Consider the following 26,911-nt stretch of genomic DNA (forward strand, 5'->3'; position numbering starts at 1 on the left):
ACTTGGAGCATCTGTGGAGGATTTTATGGATTCCAAACTGTAAAACTATCTTTGTCTATTTTACAGCACAGGTTCAATGTTCATATAATGTGCTGTGCTTTGTTCTTTTGGTTACTTTTATTTGTTTACATGAACAAAGTCATACATGAACAAAATTATAAAAGAGAATTATTCATAAAGTCACAGGTAAAAATCTTCCAGTTACCGTTGCTACATGTTGCCAGGTCATACTGTACTTTTAAGAGCACCTGTCAACCTTTTAAAGACATTTAGTTAGTCACATGAGATAAATACTGACGATGCATTTGTTAAACAGACACGTGATTTCATCACTTCTGGCTTGTAAAAAAGGACGGAAAGAAGTGAGAGGACTGGTGCGTTGTTTAGTGTGAGTAGTAGAGAAGTAGAAACGTCAACTGAAGCGACAACAACACAGGTAAACCAGAATCTGCTAGTTTGTTTTTCCCCTTTATTCAATAGCTATCAATTTAAATCATCTCTTTCCAGGCACTTTGTTTTAATACGATCTTTCTGTTTTAGTTTTTCATTAATAATATGATAGTTAATTTTAAAGTAGTCTTGATGGAAGTAACTTATTAAACACACAAATGTCAACATCAGCTGAAGCTCTGATTTTATTCCTGATGGTTTTATAAATAATAGGATACATCTCTTACTGTCTGGGATCCTCCCCGACTGAAAAATGTGGCTGTAATTAGACAACTTCAATTGTTATCACAAATAACAGTAGGCTATATAAAATTTAAAAAGTCAGTGTTGGAGGATGTGGCACTTAACTGCATGTTTCTGAAGCAACAACATAAATACATACAATAAATAAGAAACATTACCTGCTGAATACATTACACCCTTTAATTGCTTTGTGCTTGTGTATCAGGCAGGTGCAGCTCTGTCTTTAAATTCTGTAATTTTAATTAGTTTAATATAAATGTATTTGTGATCCCACTGTGCTTATTTTAAACTATATTTGTTTAATTCAGATGAGGAAATGTGGGCTAAAATCATTTCAAAATTTTGAGAAGAATCGACAAGATGTTGTGAGCTAAACTGTGTGATTACAGCAGCAATGTTGAGGCGAATTTTCAACATTAGCAGCCATCTTCCTTTGTGGAGTGATGGACATGCTGCAGTCAGGGTGATCACTTTATAGATATCTCACTGACTGTAGTCTGTTGTGCAGGATGCATTCACTGGCCCTCCTCTGTGTAATTGTGACGGTCTCCGTCACTTGGGCTCGGCCTCACCTGCCTCCTCTCTCCTCAGAGATGGTAAACTTTATAAACAAGGCCAACACCACCTGGACGGTGAGACCATCTTAATCACTTTATGTAGTTTTCATGGTGTTAACTACATTTATGCTAACAATCTCTGCAGCAAGAGACACCTTCCCAATCTGTGACTCTAACTCCCCTACTTTTGCTCCAGGCCGGGCAGAACTTTCCTAACGTTGATGTAAGATATGTGAAAGGACTGTGTGGCACAATACTGAATGGACCCAAGCTGCCAGAGGTGTAAGTTTAAATCATATTGCACTACACACCAGGTATGAGGTGTGTATTTATGTCTGTTTATGTGCAGCCTCTCACATGCCCAATCAGGTGACAATCAGCAGGTTATCTGCATTGCTCAGTGACCGTACTCTCTTACTCAGGCTTCATGATGTTGAAGGCATAAAGCTTCCAGACAGCTTCGACCCACGCCTGCAGTGGCCCAACTGTCCCACAATCCAACAGATCAGAGACCAGGGCTCCTGTGGGTCCTGCTGGGTAAGAGTCACAATATAGAGTAGTTTGTATGAGTTTAAGGGAACACAAAGATAAATTAAATGAATTTTAGAACCACCATGTTCTCCAACCAGTGTTTCCTCTTTGACTTCCCACAGGCCTTCGGGGCAGCTGAGGCAATATCTGACAGATTATGTATCCACAATGGTGGCAAGAGCTCTTTGGAGATCTCAGCTGAAGATCTACTGTCCTGTTGTGATGAATGTGGCATGGGGTGAGTCTCAGTGTTAACTTGGTTAGTATGTGTGTGTGTATTAATGTCACATTTAGCTGGTAAAGAGCGGATACTCCACCAATTTGACACATGGACTTGTCCTGAGAAAGAAGTGGGCATTTATGAGGCAGGGAGGCTAATAAATAACACTTGTGGTGTTAATTATGTATGTGAATGTGGTTGCAGCTGTTTTGGTGGTTTTCCCTCTACTGCTTGGGAATTCTGGGCAAAGAAAGGACTCGTGACTGGAGGCCTGTATGGCTCCAACATAGGTAAGTTCATCACAAGTGTGAGTTGGATTCAGTTTTTGCTGTTTTTTGGGGAGTAAAATTGTTTATGGTGACTGTGTGTGCAGGTTGCAGGCCCTACACCATCGCTCCCTGTGAACATCACGTGAACGGAACTCGTCCTCCGTGTCAAGGCGAACAGGACACTCCTAAGTGTGTGGAGCAGTGCATTGATGGATACTCTCCATCCTATCAGAAGGATAAACACTTTGGTACTTGGAGTTCTTCCCCACAGCAGCTTTTGTGTCATGTCTTGTCTTGTTTCTATGATGTTTTTTGTGTCTCTCTCTTCAGGTAGACGCACGTATTCCGTCCCATCCCAGCAGGAGCAGATCATGACAGAGCTGTACAAGAATGGGCCCGTGGAGGCAGCTTTCTCTGTCTATGCGGATTTTCTGCTGTATAAGACTGGTGAGGCTCTTATACTTTATACTGTATGTACACAAACTTTAGTTTCCAGAAAACTCCTTTGAAATACTTCCCACATTCAAAGCTGTTTCATTTAATTTCAGAATGAAAAACCAAATTCTGATTCTCCTACAACAGTGGTTCCCAACTTTTTTTGCTTGAGACCCCTTGAAATGAAACAATATGTGGCCCCTCGTCACAGGTTAGGGCCTAAGTGTGAACATGAGTCGTTCAACCAAAGAGTGATTGTTCCATCTCAGATCATTTCGTTTAAAGGATTTGTGAAGTGCTGAAGAGATAAATGTATTCAGTATTTCACAAGAAAAAAGAAAGTAGAGAACAGTAAATTATAAAAAAAATTTAATTAAGAAAAGTAAGTTTTGACAAATAGACATTTTCTTAACTATGCCATTGTCAATGTTGGTCAGTCGGTTCACCACTTTGGTCCATGAATTGTCAGGAAATTTTGTGCACACATTCATGCCCCCCTAAGGATAAATTGTAATCACGTTGGTGACCTGCTGACTTTTCCTCTGGCGCCATCATCTGGTCCAAATTTCAATATATCCAGTAGTACAGTACAAATACCTGCACAACTACGGGCATTCCCATCAGCCTCAGATATACATTGTGTTTTGTGCTAATTAGTAAATGTTAGCATGCTAACATGCTAAAGTAAGACATTGAACATGGTAAACATCATAACATCTCTTTGATATCAGCATGTTAGCATTGCCATTGTGAGTATGTTAGCATGCCAACATTAACATTTACCTCAAAGCTAAAGCTGTGCCTAAATACAGCCTCACAGAGTCAGGCATTTCTATTTGAATAGCCCAGTATCACAAATCACAAATTTGCCTCAAGGAGCTTTACAATATTTGCAGCAATGCGATATCCTCTATCCTTAGACCCTTGATTCAGATAAGGGAAAACTCCACAAAAACAAAACTTTAGCTGGGAAAAAACTGAAGAAACCACAGGAAGAGCAACACAGAGGGGATCCCCAGACATGCAATGTGTTGCTTGTTGTGTGTACAGATTAGACAAAGAAAGTTAAATTACAGAAATACAGAATGGAAAAATAGGATGACAAAATTAGAGACACATTGGTAACATATATCAAGAATCTGATCAGGAGGATGTCAAGCAACTTCCAGGTGCCACCAAACAGATAGAGAACCTGGATAATGCGACCTCCATCACCATGAAGACCTTGAAAGAGGACATACTCATACACACAGGGGACAACTTTTGTTTTCTCTCTTCAATTGTCTTGAATGCTGGAGCTACTTCAATGCACCACCAATCTAACAGCTCAGTTTATGCTTTCGAAAATCTGTAGGTTAAAATTTGAAAAAGCAAAACTGTTGTCCATTAAGGTTTTGAGCTGCGTACTTTATGTTGCTACAGGTGTGTACCAGCATGTGACAGGGGAAATGCTGGGTGGTCATGCCATCAAAATCCTGGGCTGGGGGGAGGAGAACGGGACGCCTTACTGGCTGGCTGCAAACTCCTGGAACAGTGACTGGGGAGATAAAGGTACCACATTAACAGGGATTAACACTGGACAACGTCATGTTTCTTGATCAAAAATGAGAATGATATGGCAAAGAAAAGTTGGTCTCAAATCATGTTCTCCTGTGTTCCAATTTAAGGTTTCTTCAAGATCAAGCGTGGAAATGATGAATGTGGTATTGAGTCAGAGGTGGTTGCAGGAATCCCACTCAACTAGATAAAATGAGTCGTGGCCTCAGACAATCGTCATGTCAAGTCAATCAAGATACATTTAAAATGAAGATTGCATTTTGTGGCAGAATTGGCTTGAGATTTCAGGTAATCATCAAAGAATAAATTGCACAACATGGTGAAACAAACTGTGTTTGCGTCATTATTGTTTTTAATATACTGCTATGTTCATCTCCAGGTTTTTTTTTTTTTTTCAATCAATACCTTTTTTCCAGCTACAGTTATCAATAATGAACTTGTTCATTTCAAAGAGGAAAGATAAGATACTGAGCAGCCATTTATCTACTTAATCTTTTGAATCATTGCAGAGTGAATTGAGTATTACTTCAGTTCAATTTGATTTAATTCACAAGGCAAGTTAAAAGACAGTAATAAAAGCAAGTCAATGATGACTAAAAAGATACAAATCTGACTTTTTGAGTGAGACTCCATGTGAAACTTCAGTTTACATACTTTATGTGTCATGTGGACCTATTTGGTATCTGACCTGTGTTTTAACATGGCAGATGAAGTTAATTATAGTGTAAAGAATTTGCACATGTATGTATAGTACAGAGCCAGAAGAGGCACTGAGGTGACACTTCTGAGAGGCTGCATGGTGCTTCATACCAGAGATTTAAAAGAGGGAAAGAGCTCTCGCTCTGCCTCCATTTACAGGTACAACAGTGTTGACAGTATTTTCCTATGAAAATATTTGAGATCTGTTGGTCTGGCATAATGGAGAGTTGAATGAAGAGTCTCTTCTTTGTTGTTCTCAAGATTTGACAGACACAGTACTTTAGTTTAGAATTGGTTTATATCACTGATCTTACAACACTAAGTCACATGCAATAATATGTAGATTTACGAAAAAAGAATCACTGGGGACAATAATGCAAAAATAAGTGAATGCAATGGCTTTTATAGAAAATCCCAATCCCATGGCCTAATAGCACATTTCATTAAAAATGAACAAGCCCCAGACAAAACAGCTTCACAGTCCACAGAGGAAATGACTTATTAAGAACTAGACCCTGACTGATACATTGGCCGGATCGATATAATTGGCCGATTTTAGCTTAATGCACATAAATGTTGTATTGACATATTAGTAGGCAAGAATTCGCAATACAGAAATGCTAATATAGAAACAGAGTCTGCACATTGTCCACCAGAGGCAATATATTTCAACTGTAAAATGCCCTGCATAGTACACATCTCAGTCAAAATTCTTTATAATAATTGGGGATCCTTAAGAAACATATTTATGTGCTCATGTTAAAAAAACAATATCAGTTGATATATCTGATTTTTAAATCTCTTAAAAATATCTATATTGGTATTAGCCTCAAAACCCATTATTTGGTTTAGGACTAATACTAATACCAGAAAGAGCCTGCTCCATACATGCAGGCATGGTTTGAAAAGATAAGACTACTGAGGGAAATGCAACGCCCCTCCACTTGTACGTTCTTATACATAGTTTAAACCCTCAGAAAAGCTTTCAGCATGTAGCCTATAGTATCCTTACTGACAGCCTAAATGAAGTGATGAGCTAGTGAATAAAAAGAGAGAAACATAGGACTGCAACTAACAATTATTTTCATTATTATTTAATCTTCCGATTATTTTCTCAATTAGTCAATTAATGGTTGTTCTATAAAACATCAATAATATAGAGATAAATGGACATTACAAATTCTCATTGCAATTGTTTTGCCGTATCAACAGTACAGAACCAAAAAAGTTGTCAGAAAAGTAGCAAATCATCACATTTGAGAAGCTGGACCCACACTTTTTGGGCATTTTCTACATGAAAAATGATTTACAGTAAGGACTGTGGAAATAAAGACAACAATAAATGTGTCAAATGGTACATGCAGCGGAGGTTTGTCTCATTTTATTAGACAGGATTCATAGTCTGTGGTCTACCCTGCTAAGCAGAAGGTGGCAGTAATGCACCTAATAAACTGCAGCAGAGTCTGTCTGTTATTGTGAGGGTGGAGCATAGACTGTATTTGGACCATGGACAGTGTCATGCGGCCGACTTTGACATTGCGGCTCCTCTTCAAGCACAATGTAAGGCAGTTAAACGAAAATAATAGTGAGGGGCATGTTCTTTATGACCTACGTTGCTTGCCGTAGCGGGGAAATTGAGGAGAGGGTCAAAAAGAAGAGTAGAAGAAGAGTTTTGAGGGGACTTTAGTGTATTAACAGTCGCATTAACTGGGAAGAGTGATACATAAATGTCCTTAAAAGCCTCCAGTGGTATTCTGTACAGCAGTTTAACAGAAGAGAAGTGAACAGCAGCTAAGGACAGTATTATTATCATTAACTCAAGTGATACCCTTAACAAATACGGTGTAACAGCACGATCTGCGGTTTCGATCTGACAACCAGGAAGTCCCGCAGCTCCTGTCTCGGAGGAGAAACGCTGGTGGATACCTGCTGTTTATCACCGTCTGTCCGAGCCGGTGGGACGACCGGGGGTATCGGAGCGTCTGTAGATCTCATCCGTAACGTTATACGGTGGTGATGAAGGCAGGTTTCCGCCGGGGATTAATTACAAGTCTCTCTGTTAGTTGTGTGTTCCGTTGTGTCGGTTAGTCGTTGTCATCACGTCAGGTTACCAGGTTAGCTCTGTGTTACTGTAGCGACAGAGATCGTTGCCATGCTGTTGTCACATTTGGAGCTATGGAGAACATGTTGGGAGTGTGTTTCCAGACCTTACACAGTGCTCCTCTGCTCCCTCACGGCCGCACTGTACTATCTGTGGGGCCGCATGAGCCAGGTTAGTCTCTGCGGTCAAGGTTGTACTGAACGACCTCACCATCCGCTCTATTCTGTTTTATTTCATTTTTCTTATTTAGTTATTTTTTCTTTATCTTACACTATTAAGCTTCATTTTATTTTAGTACATTTTTCTTATTCCTCACCCTCACTTTTTTTGGGTGGTTGCACTGTCTTCAAAAATGAGAACATTTTACATGAGCCACCTTTATTTTACACACTGGCAGAATCCTAATATGAGCTTTCTCATAGTAATGTATCATTTGTATGGCAGTGTACTTTATCCTCTAATTAAGTCCACTTTATTCAGATGCAACTTATTCAACATTATTATTAATGAGTATTTGGTAACACTTAATTATAACAACCTTTATTTATCATTTATAAGCAGAAAATGAACATGCTATAATGTAGACATAAGCAGACATTTTTTATTTATTTATACATTTATTTGTCAACAACTATAACCCATCATGCAAAGCATTCATAACAGGTGTATAAAGTGATAATGAATGCTTGATAAGGTCATGCGAAATAAAATAAATGCATTGTGTATGTAATCTAATGTCATTTTATTACAGTTATATACAGTATTATCTAGTATTTAGGTTATTCAGCTGTTTATACAAAAGTTATGGATCCTTCAAAGGAGTTGTTATTGTTGACAAATATATTCAGAAATACTTAATATATGCTTACAACTACATTACAGTGTGTTTAAATTTACTGCTTAAAAATGCTCAGTAGGGGGGATTAAAATAAAGTGTTACCAGTTATTGTCATTACTGATTTATCTGCTGATTCATTTTTTCAACCAATCTATTATTCAGTCTATAAAATATTAAAAAGGTGAAAATGCCCATCACAGTTTCCCAAAACTCCAGGTGTTCAACAGTCTCAAAACCCAAAGATATTTAATTTACAATGATATAAAACAGAAAAAAGTTGCAGTTTCTCACATTTGAGAAGCTGGAACCAGCAAAATGTTTGACGCTGTAGCTTTATAAATGACCTGAAATGATTATTGTGTATGTGTCGATTAATCAATTAATTAACTAATTCTTTCAGCACATATCACAGCACATATTCAGTGTATGGTAAGAATAATACCACGTTGTATGTTTTGTATATGTCATAGTTTGCATGTCAGTAGTTGTTTAGCAGACTGTTGTGTTTGTTACATCACACATGCTTTTGAAACTCCATACGGCTCCCCTCACCCCTCTTGTTTTGAATGCATGTTTGCATGTTTTGTTTTGTCTGTCGCAGGTATTCATTTAACAGTGCCTGTGTTTCCAAACCTCTTTTCCTCTCAGACACCAGCCCTGGTTTGTAGCGAGGCTTTCAGCGTGTTCCTCCACAAGCACTGTCCTGTGGTGGCTGAGACCTTCAGTCCCACTCCGTGGTGCTGGGGAGGCCGGCTTCAAACCCTGGTCTGTGCCCTCATCAAGTCCAGACCTCCCGTCACTTATCGCAAGTAGGAAGAACCTTCTATTATGTTCCTCTTGCTGGCTGACACAGTCATCTCTTTATCTCTTTTTTAAGTAAAGTAACATCTACATGATTGTCGTTGCTTCATCTCACAGTGAGCTCATACGTACGGTCGACGGTGGTCAGATTTCTCTGGACTGGGTGGACAATCAGGCCAGTACGGCCTACCCAGAATCCTCTACTCGCCCCACAGTGCTGATCCTCCCTGGCCTGACGGGGAACAGTCAGCAGACCTATGTGCTCCATGCTATTACCCAGGCCAGCCGCCACGGCTACAGGTCAGTAGCACACCAGGGTCATGCAGGGTCAGTTAAAGTAAGCAGGAAACTTTTATTTTAATGCACTGAATTTGATTTTTACTTAATTCACTTCATACTCTCTGTCCTGATGGGCGCGACAAGTTGAATTTATTTCAAATTTCAGCCAATTCATTCATTTAAGCGAATCAATCTATCACTGTAGAATGTTTTCTTACTTTTACTTTGATTTTATACTTGAGAAGATCAGTAGCTCAGTTGTTGCTGGAGCTGTTTTCATACGCTTGTTCTCTTCTAGATGCGTGGTCTTCAACAACAGGGGGTTTGGAGGGGAAGAGTTGCTTGTAAGTACAATGATTACTCAATGAATTACGTTCCTGTCGTGTAAGACTGAAATTTCCTTTTTCCTTTGTTCATTTCAACATACTGAAGTAGGTATACATCTTTGAACTTGTTTGTGTGCTGCAGACTCAAATTTGGTTTAGTCTGTGAATGTGTGTGATTTATAGTAGTGATGCTCTCCTAATAAGAAAGGAGTTGATCAGGTTGACCCATTTCTGCCAATACAGAAAGAAAAGTCTCTCATTTTCACATGGGGGATTTAATTTTGCCCAAAATCTGCCTCTCGCCGTGTGCATTTAAACTGTGCAGAATAAAAAATATAGATTTGGAGAGTGATGTTAGTTTAAAAAGGCTGCCACTGCCGCTAATTCCAAAGATTATTAAAGGATGAGCCTAAGGCTGTATTTTTTCAAAATTGACATGAATAAATCTTAACAAATACCTGATATACAGTAGTTGTTTCTCTGCACAGTAGACTTCCATTGATGTCCAAAAACTATTAAAAACACATAAATGAGCCACAGGGTTCCTCCGGGTGACATGTTTCTTTATGAACAACATGGGCACTGTAGTTTATTTTGAGTCAGTCCTACATACACCTTCCTGCTGCTGTAAATACTCACTAGAACACTAAATGTGTAAGTAATCAAAAAACTGCAGTGCTCTGCTGTTTTAGATAATTATTTTGGGAAATTACTGAGTCTAAAAAATTATAATAACTATACCGTATACGTGACAGCCCAAACGGGGTGGGGAAGTCATAAAGTATTGAGAGATGGACTAAGGCATTGTTGACTTGCTGACTGTAAGAAAAAGCTCAGCCTTCTCCTCTTAAAACAAAAGCTGGCACTGCAACACTGCATGTAACGCTCCTCTGCCCTCCTGCCTGCTTCAGACACCTGTCACCTACTGCGCAGCCAGTACCTCAGATCTTGAGCGTGTGGTGCACCATGTCAAAGGACTCTACCCACACGCCCCTTTGCTTGGTGCTGGTGTGTCTATGGGAGGGTGAGTTGGTGTTTGGCTCGCGTTTCTCTGAGAAATGGATCAAATTTGTCTTAGCTTGGTTTCCTTTTTCTCACTTTCCTTTGATTACCTTATCAATAATTTGTTTTTATCGTTGTCGTCTTTTCCTGTTTGGTCCTTTTCATGCACCATATGCAGCATGTTACTATTAAACTACTTGGCCCGTAAGCGCACAGAATCAGGGATGGTGGCGGGTTTTACCATCTCCGTCCCCTGGGATGCGCTGAAGTCCACCGTCTCCATGGAGGAACCGCTCAACTGGCTGCTCTTCAACAAATACCTCACAAGCGGACTGTGTCGTGCTGTCAGCAGGTCAGATAAGTGGTTCTGAATTTAGCTTTACAAATCGGCCTTGTGTATTCCAGCTTTTAAAAATCTCTTTCTCACAGGCATAGGAAGATTCTGGAGAAAGTAGTGGATGTTGATTATGTGCTGAAGGTATGGCCCCGTTCTTTACTTTTACATCTCTGTCATAGTTTCTAATTTCCCCGTATGTTTGCTTGTCTTCCTCTCATCTCATTTCATCTCTCTCTTTCTAGTCGCGTAATATCCGGGAGTTTGACGAACGCTTCACCTCTTTGCTGTTTGGTTATAAATCTTGTACGGACTACTACCGCGATGCCAGCCCAGGCAAAAAACTCCCCAACACAGCGGTACCCATCTTGTGTCTCAATGCCGCTGACGACCCTTTCTCCCCGCAGAACGGTGAGTGGACGACGGGAGAAGATGGGGATAGTGTTAGGCTAACATGTTTCAGTGTAACGTTTATGACTAGATGCATCAGATCCAAACATGTCTGGCTGGATTTATGCGTCAACACCTAAAGGAATTGTTCAACATTTTGGGAAATTGGCTTTTGAGTGAAGAGTTAGATGAGAACATGTGGGGTGTGAAGAATTAATTGTTTGGCTATATTTATGTTTCCTTATAAATGAGAATGAACAGACACGCAGACTAGGTTTTGAGATTGTATCTCAGACCATGTCTACATTAAATCGACTAAATTCATAAACGCATCTTTTTCTCTCTGTTCACCTCCTGAGTATGTAAATATGAAAACACTGGCTTGGCGTTGTAGTGTGTGCAGGGAAAACTGAGCTGTGGGTCTGAAATCCACACTGAGGAGTTTTACACTTGACATTTGATCCAGGTATGACTGGATGCAAATGGTTGCATTGAAAAGACAGGTGTAACCACGGCTTTAGGCTTATCTGGTAGTCTCATTTTTATATTCCTAATTTTAGCTGTTGCGGTAGTAATGTTTATTGTTTTCTTCTATGTTGCGGCGTATGTTCTTCAAGATGTCTTCTATCTAATGTTTTGGCTTTGGATTGTCTTGACTGTTTACAATGTGTTTCCTGCCCTCACAGCATTCCCCTTGACCATAGTCCAGGGCCTGCCTAACGTCGCTCTTTTGTTGACGGCCCACGGCGGCCACATAGCCTTCCTGCAGGGTTTGTTTCCACGTGGCGAGAGCTACATGGAGCGCCTGTTCAGCCAGTTCGTCCATGCAGTCTTTGAACACCCGAAGGACATCAAGAAAGCTTGTGGCATCAAGGAGGAACAGACGAGCTGATCATCTCGCGCCCTGTCCGTACTGTAAACCCAACTGAATAACAGACTTCTTGCTAAGAGGAATTGAGGAATGAATTCATGTTACAGCCGTAGAACAACAAATCACAAACAAAACCATCGCTAAGCTTTGCATGGCATGACGTTATCCTATCACAGAAATGTTCGGGTCGCCTGCTTGCTTGCACAGAGAATGACCAACTGTATTGTACAATCACATGACCTCACCGCAGCTCTGTTTATCTACCTCGTCATCTCGTCTCAGGTTCTCTTTCAATGAGCAATCACGGAAGGTTCGAAAAAGTCGATAACTGCGAAATCAAGCTGTGGAGCCGTATGTCAAGTATTTTAAAACATCTGGATCTAACTGACAAGCTGATGTGTAATATTGTATCTACATAATATAATAAGAAGATGTATAGTTTTAAAATGATTTGTCAGAAAAGTTTGAATTGCTTTTAATCATATTGTGTTTTCAACACCGTTCTCCAATCAGTGCCGTCCCAACTGCACAGGACCCCTCCTATGTGTTGAAAACAAACAAAGCAAAATCATTCCTTGTAAGGAAAATGCTATTTAAAACTATTTAATATTAATTTAATATATAAAAAATAATAATATTGTCTGATTGATGTTAGAGTTTCTTTAGGCTTGTGATGCTTTGGTTTTGCAAGAGTTGTTTTCCTTGAAGTGTAAGACGCCTTAAAGGATTATGTTTTAGCCCTGCATGTGTACTTAACACACAATTTCTCAATGAATACCATGCACTGAAGTAATCTGTTCAACTGTTCGAGCTGTCACTCTCAACATGGTTACACCCGAGTTGCAGAATATACACTAATATACTCTGAAGAGATGACTTGTATATGAACTGAGTTTACATCAGTTGGAATTTTAAGATTTTTAAGGTTACCACTTGATTTTTTTTGTTTCGAAGCAAAAAAGGGAATCAATTAAATGTAAAAAAAAAGGATATTATATTTATAGCAGTATGCTTGATTGTAATGCAAATATGTGTGCTGGCAGGTAAATAAGCTACTATCATGTAAAATGCAATAAAGCTCAGTGTGGTACTTGAGGAATTTTGACCTGCTGTGGGTAATTTTAATCGGGTACTTCTGAATTTGTGTTTGTTGTTATTTAGCTTTCTGTTTTGTTTGTCATTGATGCACATTGTTGATTAGATGAAGCCTAATCGAAAGAGAATGATGATAAATGTCTGATATGAAGTTTTGTAGTTATTTTAGGACATTTGTCCAGTATTGAATCACTGATTGTTTTTTACAAGGACCAGGTCAGTATATGTATCAGTCATGTGTACTGAATGTCTTCAACCCAGCCAAGAATATGCAGAAGGTTTTATTATGTGTGTGCATCACTGATAGTGCACTGGCAATACACACACACACACACACACGCACACCGCTTGATTGTGCCAATACCAAGGTGTTATTTATTCATGATTGTTTTTAGCAATAGCTGCACTTGTTGAAACTCAGCTTTCAGCTGTGATCCAAAAATATAACCGTTTTAAGAAATGGTGCTATTTTTTGGCTTTTAGGTAATAAGCATGAAGTGTTTATAGAAAGGAAATCACCTATTTGCTCATCAACTCTGCAGATGTGCATGCCTTTAATTGCTGTGTATTTTTTAATGGACATTTTTTATTTTCACTTCTGTACAAGCTGTAATCACAATCACAGTATGTAATATCAGTTAAGGCTTTTCATTTAAAGACCTTTTGGGCATTATGGACTGTCTATTTGATTGTAAGTTTCTGAATTGCACTTGAATTAAAGAACAATGATACAGATTTTTATTTCAGCTGGTTATTTTGTATCTTGAATGTACACTGGGGATTGTAAATTCATGGAATCCCTAATGATAAACTTCTTGTCATGTGTAGATGCGATCAATGCGATAGGAACATTAATTGGGTTTGTTTTGTTTTATACACTATATCATCATGTCAATCCTAACGGAAAACTGTCATAACACATGCACTGCCTGTCACAGAGTCCCCCCTGTTTCCGCAGCCGAAATCCCTTTCCTGAGCCCTTTCATTGCAGAGTGGTGGGTCATTAATGTCGTTGATTAACCAGACCAGAGTATCAATAATTAACTGTGAACAATAAAGGCCCACGCCCTCTGTCACAATGCTAACCCTTCAGCCTCATTTAGATTCATTTAATGACGCTGCAACCTGGAAAACATCGAGTGGCATTTACCCTGTGGAAAAATAGAGACCTAATGAAGTAGGCACTTTCCAGCTCTGCTAGATATAATCTGTGAGTTGTTCTGGTTGCCCTCAGCTTTGATAATTCCCCTCAACTCTAGCTTTTAAGTGTGTGAATGTGACTCTCAGAGGAAACTTGGCCCTCACTATGATCCGGCAAGAGATTGTGTTCAAAAACGGAACCTTTTTTTCTTTGTAGTTTACAAAAATATCTCGGTAGAAGAAGGTGGAAGAAAGCATTTGAGAAAATATTTAAATAATTTCTTTGTTGCTTTTATTCTTCTCATTTTCTCTTCATATCACTTTCCCTTTTTTTGTCATCTTTTACAATGACTTTACTTAGGCCTCCACTTTATTTCCTCAGGTAAATGTTTTCTATGTCAACAGGAAATTATATATCATTGCTAAATGTCACAGAAATCACTGTCTTTCATTGTAAAAACCAGCAATACACACATTATTTGTTACAGAAAACAAGTACACCATCATAATCCTAAATAAAATGCCATTAAAAGCTGTGCATTATGTCAGCTGAGCATGATTTTTACACCTCAACTTCAGCTTTCTCTCCAGTCTATCCTCTTCCTCCTCCTCCTTCTATTCTGTATTCCTCTATCTGGTGTGATGGGAGGAGCCTCAGGTTATGGTTAATGATTCAACACCAGAGCTGCTGAGATTGACAGATAGAGAAAGAGAAGGAAAGATTGAGAGAGAGAGAGAGAGAGAGAGAGGAAGAGAGACAGAGAGAGACAGAGAGAGAAGTAAAAATAGTAAAAGCTGAGAGCAGACATGGCGATGTGAGCTGTGAAAGTGTGAGCGGGTGGGTGCAGAGGAAGAAGAAGAAGAAGAAGAAGAAGAAGTAATGCTAGAGAGACTGAAGACTGCATGTTTTTATATGATCAGGTGTGTCCAGTCTGTAGTCAGTCTGGGGTCAAGCAGGTTGCAGAAATTGTACACACAGCGTATACTTCTCTACAGCTGAAAGTGGATATTGTAAGCAATTCAGGGTGATTATTTGGCTCCTATGATCCATGCGGCCTTTATAGGCTGGACACACACTCATCTTCTCTCCTGATCCACACAGAGTCCGCAGGTGAGTGTGACTCTTACATGTCATAGTGTCTTTCTGAAAGTTGTAAGTCATGACAGCTGTATTTCTAAGTCTGCGCTCCAGACCCCAAATTTGTCATGTGTCTCGGTGTGTTTAAAGTACAGATTCTTTGCTTTAAAGGCTTATAAACCTTATAAGTAAAAACATGATTTTACCAGTGCTAAAAATCTTATTATGCAACGAGAGAGCACAGACAGATGTTTTCCTGTGCAGATTTGTATCTTTTATGAGAATTCAACTGTAGTTACACATGGCCATGCATTAGTTATGAGGCAGTATGGAGTATACAGTATGCTGGCTGTATCAGTATAATGGTGATCAGTCTGGCATCATGTTCCCACTGTGCAGATGAAAGTCAGACACGAATAGTTTGTCTCTTTTTTTGTTAAGATTGTGAGCAAAAATCAACTTCAGGTAACATCTGTCTAACATAACAGTCATTAAGAGGCTACATAAAGAGAGGGTTATGGCTTTTCTACCATTTTATCTGATGGAAAAAAAAGGAAAATCTGAAAATAAACAAACCATACAGCCAATACACAGCCAGCACTACTACATTCGGGATTCCTGTTTCAATCCCAGACGCCCCAGGCTGAAGGCGCAGAGTTAAACTAAGAGTTGTTTTCCTTTCATTAAATGTTGACCAGCAGCCACTAAAGGTTATCATGCCACTTGTCTTGCTTTATAGCTGCAAGTTCCAAGAAAGCCTACAAATTGTGTTTGTGCACTGCTCTCTGTGTTTGAATTTGAAAGGTTAATAAAACACCCTCAAGGCAACATGTAGTAACATATTTTTTGTTGCCATTACGCTCCCTGTGAAATTTTAATGACCGTCAAAGCTTTGTCTTTCCTGTGACACAGGCCCTATTAACTCTTAGCACTGCAGCTTTGTATTATGCGCTGAAGGTTATCATCTCAGTCCTTTGATTATAAATCATCGGTGCAATGGAAAATATCATATCCAATTTAGGTGACAGGGAATAATCTAAAGGTGTTTTTGAAGCTTCTTATCCCACTCCTTGTCAGTATCACCTTCTGTCCACCCCTGCATCAAAGACACGGTCCTCTTTAACAGTGGAACAGGAGCCATTTTATATTTCTCCCTGTTACAGTTTGATGGCTTATTGCGCCGTGATTTTATGATTCGCTTTAACATCATGTCTAATCTCAGAGCTGTCCAATGTTCAGGGTGAGGGAGTGGTGGTGGCTAGGGTCACGTGATGGACACGGCGATCGTAGGCAAACAGCTTGTCCGACTGTGACTTCACAGGAATGGATGTGTGTGTTTAGTGAATTGATGGGTTAACCAGTGGCCTTGTATTTGTATTGACTGTAATGTTTGGCCAATCAAAAGGAACATCTTTCCTTTAACAGCAAAATGAAAATTGTTATCAGGGCTTTTGTCAACAGATCACCTGGATAAAGAGATATTAACTTTTATTGGATGCTCAATTCCCAACAGTCAAACACTTAATTATAGAGCAGCAATTGTAAATGTTGCGCATTATTCTACATGCAGAGATAACAAAACCATATACATAATATCTCAGCCTGCAAAAAGGCAACCATTGATGAAGTCTTTTTTTTATATGATTTTGACAGATTTTCTGTCATTGTCAGTCTTGGGAACAGTAATAGATCTTTAGGAAAAGCTGGCAGGGTGTGACAGCGTTCAGAAAGCACCTTGTTGATTGTCCATCATTAGTCTGCATTATTCAGCGGGGCTGTGTGCAGGCAATGGACGCAGTTCAGTGCCTTGTGAAAAAGATTGTGACGCTGTAACATTAAAGAAACAGTCTGCATAGTTACATACAGTTTGAATATGATATCTGGGGTTTTGTGTGCAGATGCATAGTTGTGCTGCAGTGTATCTGTCTCTCTTCTTCTTCATTTCTCCCATAAATCTTTATTTTACTGTATTTTTTCTATTATAGGCATGGAGAAGCAACTAGAGGACCTGAGGCAGCAGCTAGATAAGCAATGTCTGATTAACCAGGAGCTGCAGAGGCAAAACAAAGAGTTGGGTGTGTACAGCAATATTTTTTTTTTTAAATCACATTAATGCATGTTCCTGCTGCAGTTTTGTGACATTTTCATCCATCTGCCATGAAGGAGAGAAATTAGAGGAAGTGCAACACAAAATTAAGATGTTCTTGGTGGTGTTTTGCTCACTAAACATATTTATCTGGATTCATCCTCACAGAGCAACGACTGCAGGAGAAAGAAAAACTTTTACAGGAGCTGCAGGGTGATTCTCCTGATCATGGTAAGAGGCCATCGTGGGCACCAAGGGCATAGACACCTGATAGAGGGGATATTTGATATAACATTCAGCTGAAACATGGCAGCCATTTAGCTAAACCATCATTTGTGTTCCCCCTGTTTGTCTGTTTCAGATTTTCCCTCCCAGAGCGGTAATGAACCGGAGGTCAGGACAAGTCGCGCGGCTGTCATCGCTCCTGAACCAATCCCTGAGACCCTGGAAATTACAAGCACCAGGGTCAAGAAAACTGTCAGGTTAGTAATCAGTGCTGACAAGATAACAATCCCATTTCAGTACATTTTATTAGATTAAAAAAAGGTAAAACAGGATTTGGGCTTTCTCATTGCGTTTTTTCTGGTCTAACTGACTCTTAATAACATGCCAAATACCTTTACATATTGCATGGAAGCCCCCCAAGAATTAAACTGACCTTAAATCACCTTCTGTTACCAGTGAGACGAGTCTAATCGTCAAAGCCATCCAGAAGAATGACTTCCTGAGCCGCCTCGACGAAGAGCAAACAGCCATGATGGTGGATCTCTTAGTGACGTCTGACTTCAGCCCCGGAGATGAAGTCATTAAAGAGGGCTTTGAAGGAGACAGCATGTACATAGTGGCAGGTGGGGACACACCCGAGTGTATGTTAATGTGTGTCTTTCTGTGTGCATGTGCTTCAGTTTCTTTGCATTTCAAACTGAGAGATGTTCTAAGGCTTTCTATTTTGATATGAAAAACAAATTGGAATAGAAATATGTAACAAAAATCTTTATTTTCTCTGTTTGTCCCTCTTTCAAGCTGGTGAGCTCTGTGTCACCCAGGCAGGCCGGAACCTCCGAACCCTAACCAGAGGTGATGTGTTTGGGGAGTTGGCCATCCTGTACAACTGCAAACGGACAGCAACAGTCAAAGGTCAGCCCCTGTAATGATGCCTCTTGTTGCTATGTGCAGATGTTATGATAGGATTCTTTATCTTCATGCAAGAGGATTTTGAACACCATGTTAAAGTGTGATTAATGAGGTGCCGTGGGGACCTCAGCCTAGCATATAGCTGTCAGCGATGGTTGAAAGCAACATCCTACTCCAACAGAGGGAAACATAAAGGGTCCAGGGATGTTCTATCCCTTGTAAATCTACTGCTGTAGCTTCAGCTACCTGTCAGTAGAGTCATGAGGAGGCCTGGCACCTAATAACAAAGAGCCAAAGCAGACCTGAGATCAGCAGAGGCCCAGCCTCTCTAAGATTTTAGAAGGAAACAGATGTTGAGTGCACTGAATGCAATGTGGATATAGAAAAGGGTCTAAAAAGTGTACCCTTTTCTACACTTTATTAAAAAAAAACAAAAAAAACCTCAATTCAATTATAAATAGAATTTCTGCTCAGGGCCCCAGTAGGTCAGGGGTAACTGGATGTGAGAGGTTTTCACTGGTGTCAATAACATTCTTGTATAGTCTTTACTAATGAAAGTACCAGACTTTACAGGCTTAACTTAAGCTTTTACCACTTTTGCTCATGTTGCAGCAAAGACACTGGTGCGTCTGTGGTGTATGGAGCGACAGACTTACAGGACCATCATAGCTAACAAGTCCAAGAAGAAACGGGAGCAGCTCATGGGCTTCTTGAAGACGTAAGTTTACAGCCTGAGTGACAGAACAGATCTCTTCAGCTAGTTGATTTTAATATCTTGGTTTGGTTGTTAACTTTCATGTCGCCCTGCCATAGCAGTGTTGGCACTTATAACACCTCATATTTCTAACTCTGCTGCTATATTTTCATGCTGTCACAGCTCTCGTACTCTGAAGGACCTGAATTATGTCCAGTTGTCCAAAATCATTGACTCCATGGAGGAGGTCAGTACTTACATGTCCCATTGTGAATGTCGAGTGTTACAAATCACTATCATTTGATACAAATCATTAATAAAATGAATACACATTGAATAAACTCAAACATGAATGGCTATCATGTTTTTTAAGTTCCTAAAATGTTGACATTTTGAATCTCAGCATCCAGGATCAAACTATAATTTAAGTATAAACAAATGATACCTGATCTTTATATTCTTGCCTCTTTTCTTCTTGTTTTTTCCAGGTGAAGTACCAGGACAAAGATGTTATAGTTCGAGAAGGATCAGAGGGAAACACATTCTACATCATCCTCAAAGGAGAGGTAATATTGTACCTACTGTGTGCACAAACTCATATTTAAATTTAATACCAGCCTGTGTATGAGTATATATATATATATATATATAGTATATACATTTATATGCACTCATTCTCTTTTTCTCCTTCTCATGTGTGTTCTACCCCATCAGGTCCTGGTGACAAAGAACGTGAATGGGCAACAGAAGCAGATTCGTAGGATGGGAAAAGGGGAACATTTCGGGGAACAGGCCCTCATACGGTAACCATGGCAACGCCACACATGCCTGAGGACATTTGCGAGAGCCTTGTGCAACATCCACTGCTCTGTGCACTGTCCCCGGCTGCTGTCATCTTTGACAGTCCGGTTGTGCAACCTACTGATTATCTTTAAATGTGCAATCAGTAAAGAAAATTAAATCACTCTGCCGTCGCACTGAGCAGAATCTCGAAAATGTACATAGATTACACACACGGAGAAACCTCTTATTATTATTATTTGGGTAGAAATAGCAAAACTTGCTTTCTTATATTTGTCAACTCTTACAAATTAATCTTCTGTAGTAAAGTTGTAGCTGGTCATTGTGTGTGTCTGAAGTACTGAACAAAAACAAAAAAGAAAAACAAGTATAATTATATAAAAACATTGGTTTGATATTGGCTTTTTATTACAAATCAAATTTCATCCACATAGTGTTGTTTGCCTCTGAATTGTTGGATATAAGTCAGCTTTATTTTATTAGCAAGTTTTTTGGTTTCTGAATTGTGCAGCTTACAAATCAACAAATTAATTAATATGCAATATTTCTCACCTCTTTGGGAGAAGTTACTTTTCTGTATCAACATATAACTATGTGCTGGAAAAGCATATATATCAACAAATCAGCTGCCATGATCATAAAGATGTGCCAATCTGTTGCAGCAAAGCAAAACATACTGTAAAGCAGGTAAAGCTGTGACTGACTTCAGGTGCTAATGCAAAGTTTCCTCTCAATTTAAAAAATACTTTTCCATGCCAAGGTTTTGACAAATATACATATTGACAGTAATGACATCTTGTTTTCCTGGGCTGACATGTGCAATGTTTTCCCTCTTGCAGCGAGGTCTTGAGAACTGCCACCTGCACTGCCGATGGCCCTGTTACCTGCTTCGCCATTGACAAGGAGTAAGTTTGACGCGACATTGAATTCTGAGTGTAAATGAATGTGATAGTCCTGTTTGGTCAGACTCTGCAGTGACGGCTGCTGGTCCTGCAGAGAAATATGCTTGAATTACTGCAATGTATCTGTTCTCTGTCAGTGTCACTTTGTTTGCATTGTGTTTGCTTTCTGTTGTGTATTTACCATTTGCTGATTGACAGAGAGATTGATTAAAATGCCTTTTTTTCTTCAGGGTATTTGAGGAGACAATTCCCATAGAGCATCTGGAGCTTTTTGACGAGTACGTACTGTAAAATATTTCATAATCATCGCTCTTTTCCACCATCTTGTGAGTGTAGAGTGTAGTCTAAATGTAATTGTAATAGACTCTCCTGCTCATTTTTTGACTCTCATTTTGTTTTTACAACCAGCTCTAAAGTGCTGCAGGAGGCAAAGGCTCCAGAGGCTCCAAAGATGAGGTGAGCAGCTGTGAAAGATGAAACATAAGAATAAGAATCACACAAATTAGTTTTAGGATCTCAGATGAAATAAGTCTCATTAGGCTGGAATTTCTGTGTCTCTCTTTGTCCCAGCTCCACTCTGAGGTTTAAGGACCTGGTCCCTGCACTGTACCAGGAAGGTCGTTTTCAAGGAGACCCTGTCACCCTTGGAGTTGGAGGGTTTGGCCGTGTTGAGCTGGTGAGTGTGTTTGTTTTGGCATTGACCCAGTAAAGATAATTACTGACTTCAAATCTTTTACAAAATGTTTTATCTGTGTGTGATGTTTCCTTTAGAACATTTAGCTCTGATAGCTTAGTAGTGATCAATATTTCTTTTTTGCTATTCTAAGATGACCACATTGAACCATGGGAAATATTATGCCATGAAGCGAGTCAGCAAGAAGCACATTGTTATGAAGAGGCAGGAGGAGCACATGCTGTTTGAGAAGAAGATCCTTAAATCCATCCAGTGTGACTTCATCGTCAGGTATCTGCCATCAAAGTTGCTGACTGTAATTGTTTAATTACACTGTGTAAAGAACAGAGAGCTTGAAAATGTGTGTTTTTTACTCTCTCTTTCTCCTCTTTCTTCAGGCTTTATGGAGCCTTCAAAGACACACGATACATCTACATGGTCATGGAGTTCTGTATTGGTGGGGAGGTCTGGACCAAACTCAAAGAAGTGTGAGAAAACACAGCCAAAAAAAAAAAAAAAAGAGTTTTTCATTCACTAATGTAGATATTTATCTTGTTTAAACAAGGTGTTGGGTTGGACCATTACACAAGATCAGGAGTGTCATGAGTCAACAGTTTTTATGGGGGCACAATTTCACAACACAGATGATACTGATAATAGCAAAGGACAACAAGCTAACACTAAAGTTAATTACCTGTTGGGTTATAGTTAAAACCACTGATGCTGAAGTCACTTTAAATAGGGACATTCTGAAGCTTTAAGTAATTTACAAATTCATTCAGGTCATACTGTGATGTGTGGGATAGAGATGCGGAATTATTCAAGTTTCTGTGGTGGATTTATTTTGGTTTAATTTTTTATTCATTCTTATTGGTACATCTTGAGTTCACCACTTGAAACTTGAAGTTGCACCTATCGTTCTCTTGCTGCCTCTATCCGACACAGAGAAATATACTATAGCCGACGCTGTTACCCAAAGCAATCTATAGTTGCAACCATAAAACAAACTTCAATTGCCAAGAGTTGTTACTCGCCTGATAGAAGAAAAGAACAATAGAAAGTGTCAGAAGGTAACAAAAGTTTTGAAAGCAAGCAAGTGGAAGAAGGAGAGAGCAGTAGTTTATCTTCTTATGTCTTATGTGCTTGTTTTGTCAGAGGGCGTTTTGATGAGCCGATTGCTACGTTCTGCACTGCCTGTGTGGTGGAGGCCTACGCCTACCTGCATAAGAAGAACATCATGTACAGAGACCTGAAGCCTGAGAACCTGATGATGGATGTGAGGGGCTACGTCAAACTGGTGAGTCATTTGTATGTATGTGTGTTGAGCATGTGTTTCTGTTTTTTTTGTTTTTTGTTTTTGGCTTTTTCACTAAGGGATTTCCATACCAAGAGGCTACACCTACAGATGCTCCTTCTATGCAAATGATAATGTCTATGATTTGAATATTCCTCCCTTTGTGTGTGTGTCTCCATGCAGGTGGACTTTGGCTTTGCTAAAGAGATGTTGCGTGGTGAGAAAACCTATTCATTTGTCGGTACTCCTGAGTACATGGCCCCTGAGATCATCAAGAACCAGGGACATGACTTTGCAGTCGACTTTTGGTCCCTTGGCATCCTGATCTTTGAGCTACTGGCAGGAAGGTATTATACTCACACTAATAAAATAAGTTGTTGACTATAAAAGACATAATCTTTCACTTTCCCTGTCTGTTTGGAGGAAAAGACACATGCTACTGTCTTATAGAGTTCATATATCATGAGTTTGTATTAATATATGATCAAAATTGGTAAATTCTGCAGCAAAAGGAGGATTTTAGGTGATAACAGACAAATACATGAGCGAGTCAAGCCTCCATGTTAACCAGTAGGTGGCAGCAGGGAAATATGACTGACATCTGCAGAAGTGAAACACAGCCTTGTCTCTTTTTTCATAATTCAGTTTCAGCACTCATAGGTTCAGATAATCAAAAAGCAACTGATTGATTGGTTTTTGTAGCCATTTTTGAAGATTAAAGCTCTCTCTTTTCATCTTGTCAGCCCTCCATTTTCAAGTTCAGAGCCAGGGAAGATTTATCCCAAGATTTTGGATGGGGTGTTCAAGTATCCTCCTTACATGAGTGAAGCAGCCAAGTCCATCATTAGTAAGCTGTGCAGGTGAGAGGAATATATTCACTGTTGCATTATGATTCAATTTTTCAACACTGATAACGTGCATTCAAATTTATTTGACTGAATAACTTATTCATAAAATAAAACTGGATCATACAATATGCATGTGAAACTTATACAGAGGATTGGGCTGAGTTATCTCAGTGTAGAGCATGAATTATAGAAGATATGTGCCAATCATTACACTGTATTGTGATGCGTGCTGTTATTTTAAAAATGTTTTTTGAATACAAATCTCTTGAAAAGTTGAAGCTCATGAATGAAATGGAAATGTCCTCTGGCTGTGTGTTTTTGTTTGCAGACCTCGGCCAGGTCAGAGGTTAGGTAACACCAAGAATGGAATCAAAGATGTCCGGCATCATAGGTAACCATGGCAACATGTCACTAAGAAGTGATCTTCTCACCCAAGATATGGGTGAGAAGGCCTAAGGAGCCTTTCACTTTAGGATTAATAATTTCAGTAATTTCCCACTCTCTCTATTTTTGACCTGTAATCTCCCTCATCTTTTCACAGGTGGTTCAGCAATATGAACTGGCACAAGCTGCGTATGGGTCAGGTCGACCCTCCCACAGTCCGGCTCATACGCAAGGTAAGTCAAACCACCAGCCAAGCATTTCGTTCTTGTGTGGTTTAAGGATTTCTGAACCAAAGTTCACTTGGAGAAAGTTTTTTGTGGTGTAATTTTAAGCCTTATTGATTTTCAGGACTACGTAAAACCGTCTAACTATTGTTAATTAGTTATGGTTTAACAGGATTGTACGTATCAACTTCTTCCATAGTTCTTTAATCAACATTAAGTTATCTTTCCTCCTCCAGGGCCCCTGCTACATCAACTTTGATCGTTTCCCTCATGACCAGACTAAGGCAGATGAGGAATTCTCTGGTTGGGACCGTGACTTCTAACTTCTTAGGTTTAAGGATCAAAGGCCACAGGAGTTGCCAACGTCACCGAAATATGGATCCAAACCAGAATCATTCTAGTGAGCTAGAATTGGCTTTCTCAAAGCTTTGCTTAACCTCACTTTGATCCAAAACAACAGAGTTACAGCCATTGGATCCTGAGAAATAATATGCTGTTTAGAACCATGATAGGGAGGTGAATACACACCTTTGGTTTGCTGCATTTAGACATTAAATTGGTGAAAATAAGTCTTCAAATGTCCAATTTGTTTGATCTCTTCATTGAAACAAGACTAAAAGTCTACAGCCATGCTAGCGGCTCTGTGATCGTAGCAGTGCTTTGAGCTCAAAGCTAACATCAGCATGCTACCATGCTCACAATGATTATGTTAGCATGTTGATGTGTAGTGGTTATAATGTTTACCATCTCAGTTTAGTGTTTAGTGCTAATTAGCAAAACACAAAGTACAGCGGAGTCTGATACAATATTTATTAGTTTTGCAAACTGAAATATTGGAATAATTAAAATTTCAACCTGATGATGGTGCTAAAGGAAAAGTCAGAGGATCCCCAAAGTCCTTGCAATTAATGCTGATTGGGACATAAATGTCTGAACTAAATGTCATGGCAATGCATCAAGTAGTAGAACTTATTGTTGAAATATATCAATAGAAAATAAAAGTTTAAACATCATGATGGCATTAGAGGATAATCAAAGTATGTAGGATTCATCCTGAGGAGGACATGAATGTTTGTGCAAAGATTCATGGCAATCCATCCAAAAGTTTCACTCTGAAACAAAAATGTCAATTGCTGGTGGCGCTCAAGGAAAAGTCAAAGGATCATTTGAATTTTTCCTCTTGGGAACTTGAATATGTGGAGCAAATTTCATGACAATCAATCCATTAGTTGTTGAGATATTTCCCTCTGAACTACAAATGTTAACCTCATTGTGCTGCTAGAGGAAAAGTCAAAGGATCACCAAAGTCATTTGAATTTTTCCTCTTGGGAACTTGAATGTGTGTACCAAATTTCATGGCAATCGGACGGAAGTGGTAGGCCGTCAGACCGCTAGCATGGCTAAAAACAAAACCCATTTCAAAGCAATTTGATTTGATGAAATTACAGTAGGACGGCACGGCACCACCTTTTTCCTCTGTTCCTCTGTTTCTGTACAGCGTCAACAATTGAGGTGGTATGGCGTTGATCCAAAAATATGTGGAGGTGTTCAAACAAGATGTCAGGACATTCTGTTTCCAAAGTCAGTGCAGGGAGATTTGGTGCCTGATGAGGAAGTGTTAATAACATCATCACTTTAACACTCTGCACTGAATGAAACACCCGTCCAAATGCTTGGTAGCTGAGAATAAAGGCTTGAATTATATGCTACAATCTGTACAAGCCTGAAAGAAAAAAAAAATCCATACTATCTATCTGTATTGTACAAGTTTATTTTTTGTTTGGATCTGTTGGTTTTACAGATAAACCTGCTTAACTTCTTACAGCAACGCACTGTTAAATGCTTGAATATTGTTAAAGTGTGATTTTTTTTATTATAAACTATCACAAACAGCCTCTCTTGAGCCGTTTTTCCTGTTTTTGAATATCTGCCTCCTTTTTATGTGCAGATTATTTTCATGCACCTTGATTTTTATTGAAAAATTATAAAGGAACATCCTGATGAATTTCTATATAACTATATTTAGTAATTAAAAATGCTCTCACACAGTATGCTTGAGTTTGCTGTTTTGTTTACTTCCACATCAATTGTAAAACAATCAAACCCCAGGTGTGAAAGGGTTTTAAAGCTTGTGCAGATTTTTTTTTGCTGTTGTGGTAAAATTACACACATTTATCCTACAGTAAGCAATGAAAGTATTTGGAGTTTAGATGTGAGATAGTGAGCAATACATAAGGGGGGGAAATATTGTGCTTATAAAGATGTTATCGGAGAGAAAAATGGCTTGGGACAGTGTGAAGGGTTTAATCTGATGAACTTGACATTGGTTGCAGCTGAATTGTTACGCTCTGGAGGGGTACAGCTGTCTGTCATAGCAGCAGGTTTTAAGGCAGAAGGAAGGAGTCCTCCTGTTCCTTCCTGTTAATGCCTGTGACTTGCCTGCTGAGACCAGTTTTCCACATCAGATCAAAAAACAACACATGAAAGCAGTCATACCTTCCACTGGGGAAAGATACACTACCAGATGTTTCCCTCCTGCAGAAAAATACAAGATACCTTCAAGTCTAAAATTTAATACACAGCTAAGTCTTCTCACATACAGCAATGACAACAGTGACGCAGAGGATATACAGTATGGTACATGGTGAACTCTGG

The 26,911-nt window shown here is 39.3% G+C and overlaps 1 protein-coding gene across 1 annotated transcript; it reads left to right on the top strand.

The window, feature by feature from the left end:
• Positions 1–87: 87 nt before the first annotated feature.
• On the top strand, positions 88–26,296 carry LOC137169905 (uncharacterized). The gene is given in 44 exon segments (XM_067573317.1): positions 88–436; positions 1,202–1,325; positions 1,447–1,532; positions 1,673–1,787; positions 1,904–2,019; positions 2,206–2,291; positions 2,375–2,518; positions 2,601–2,717; positions 4,128–4,256; positions 4,373–4,443; positions 6,813–6,941; positions 7,050–7,233; positions 8,556–8,709; positions 8,819–9,001; positions 9,279–9,324; positions 10,218–10,330; positions 10,487–10,660; positions 10,738–10,786; positions 10,888–11,053; positions 11,719–11,921; positions 14,968–15,079; positions 15,082–15,154; positions 15,156–15,220; positions 17,202–17,291; positions 17,471–17,550; positions 17,664–17,788; positions 17,984–18,150; positions 18,326–18,439; positions 19,049–19,154; positions 19,314–19,377; positions 19,619–19,696; positions 19,845–19,933; positions 20,771–20,836; positions 21,064–21,111; positions 21,242–21,289; positions 21,404–21,509; positions 21,661–21,797; positions 21,905–21,994; positions 22,662–22,803; positions 22,984–23,147; positions 23,544–23,660; positions 23,977–24,039; positions 24,190–24,265; positions 24,493–26,296. Coding segments are annotated over 43 exon segments (4,695 nt in total). The 5' UTR covers positions 88–436; position 1,202; the 3' UTR covers positions 24,580–26,296.
• Positions 26,297–26,911: the final 615 nt, after the last annotated feature.

Source organism: Thunnus thynnus, chromosome 18, assembly GCF_963924715.1.
Source record: "Thunnus thynnus chromosome 18, fThuThy2.1, whole genome shotgun sequence".
Classification (NCBI taxonomy): Eukaryota; Metazoa; Chordata; class Actinopteri; order Scombriformes; family Scombridae; genus Thunnus; species Thunnus thynnus.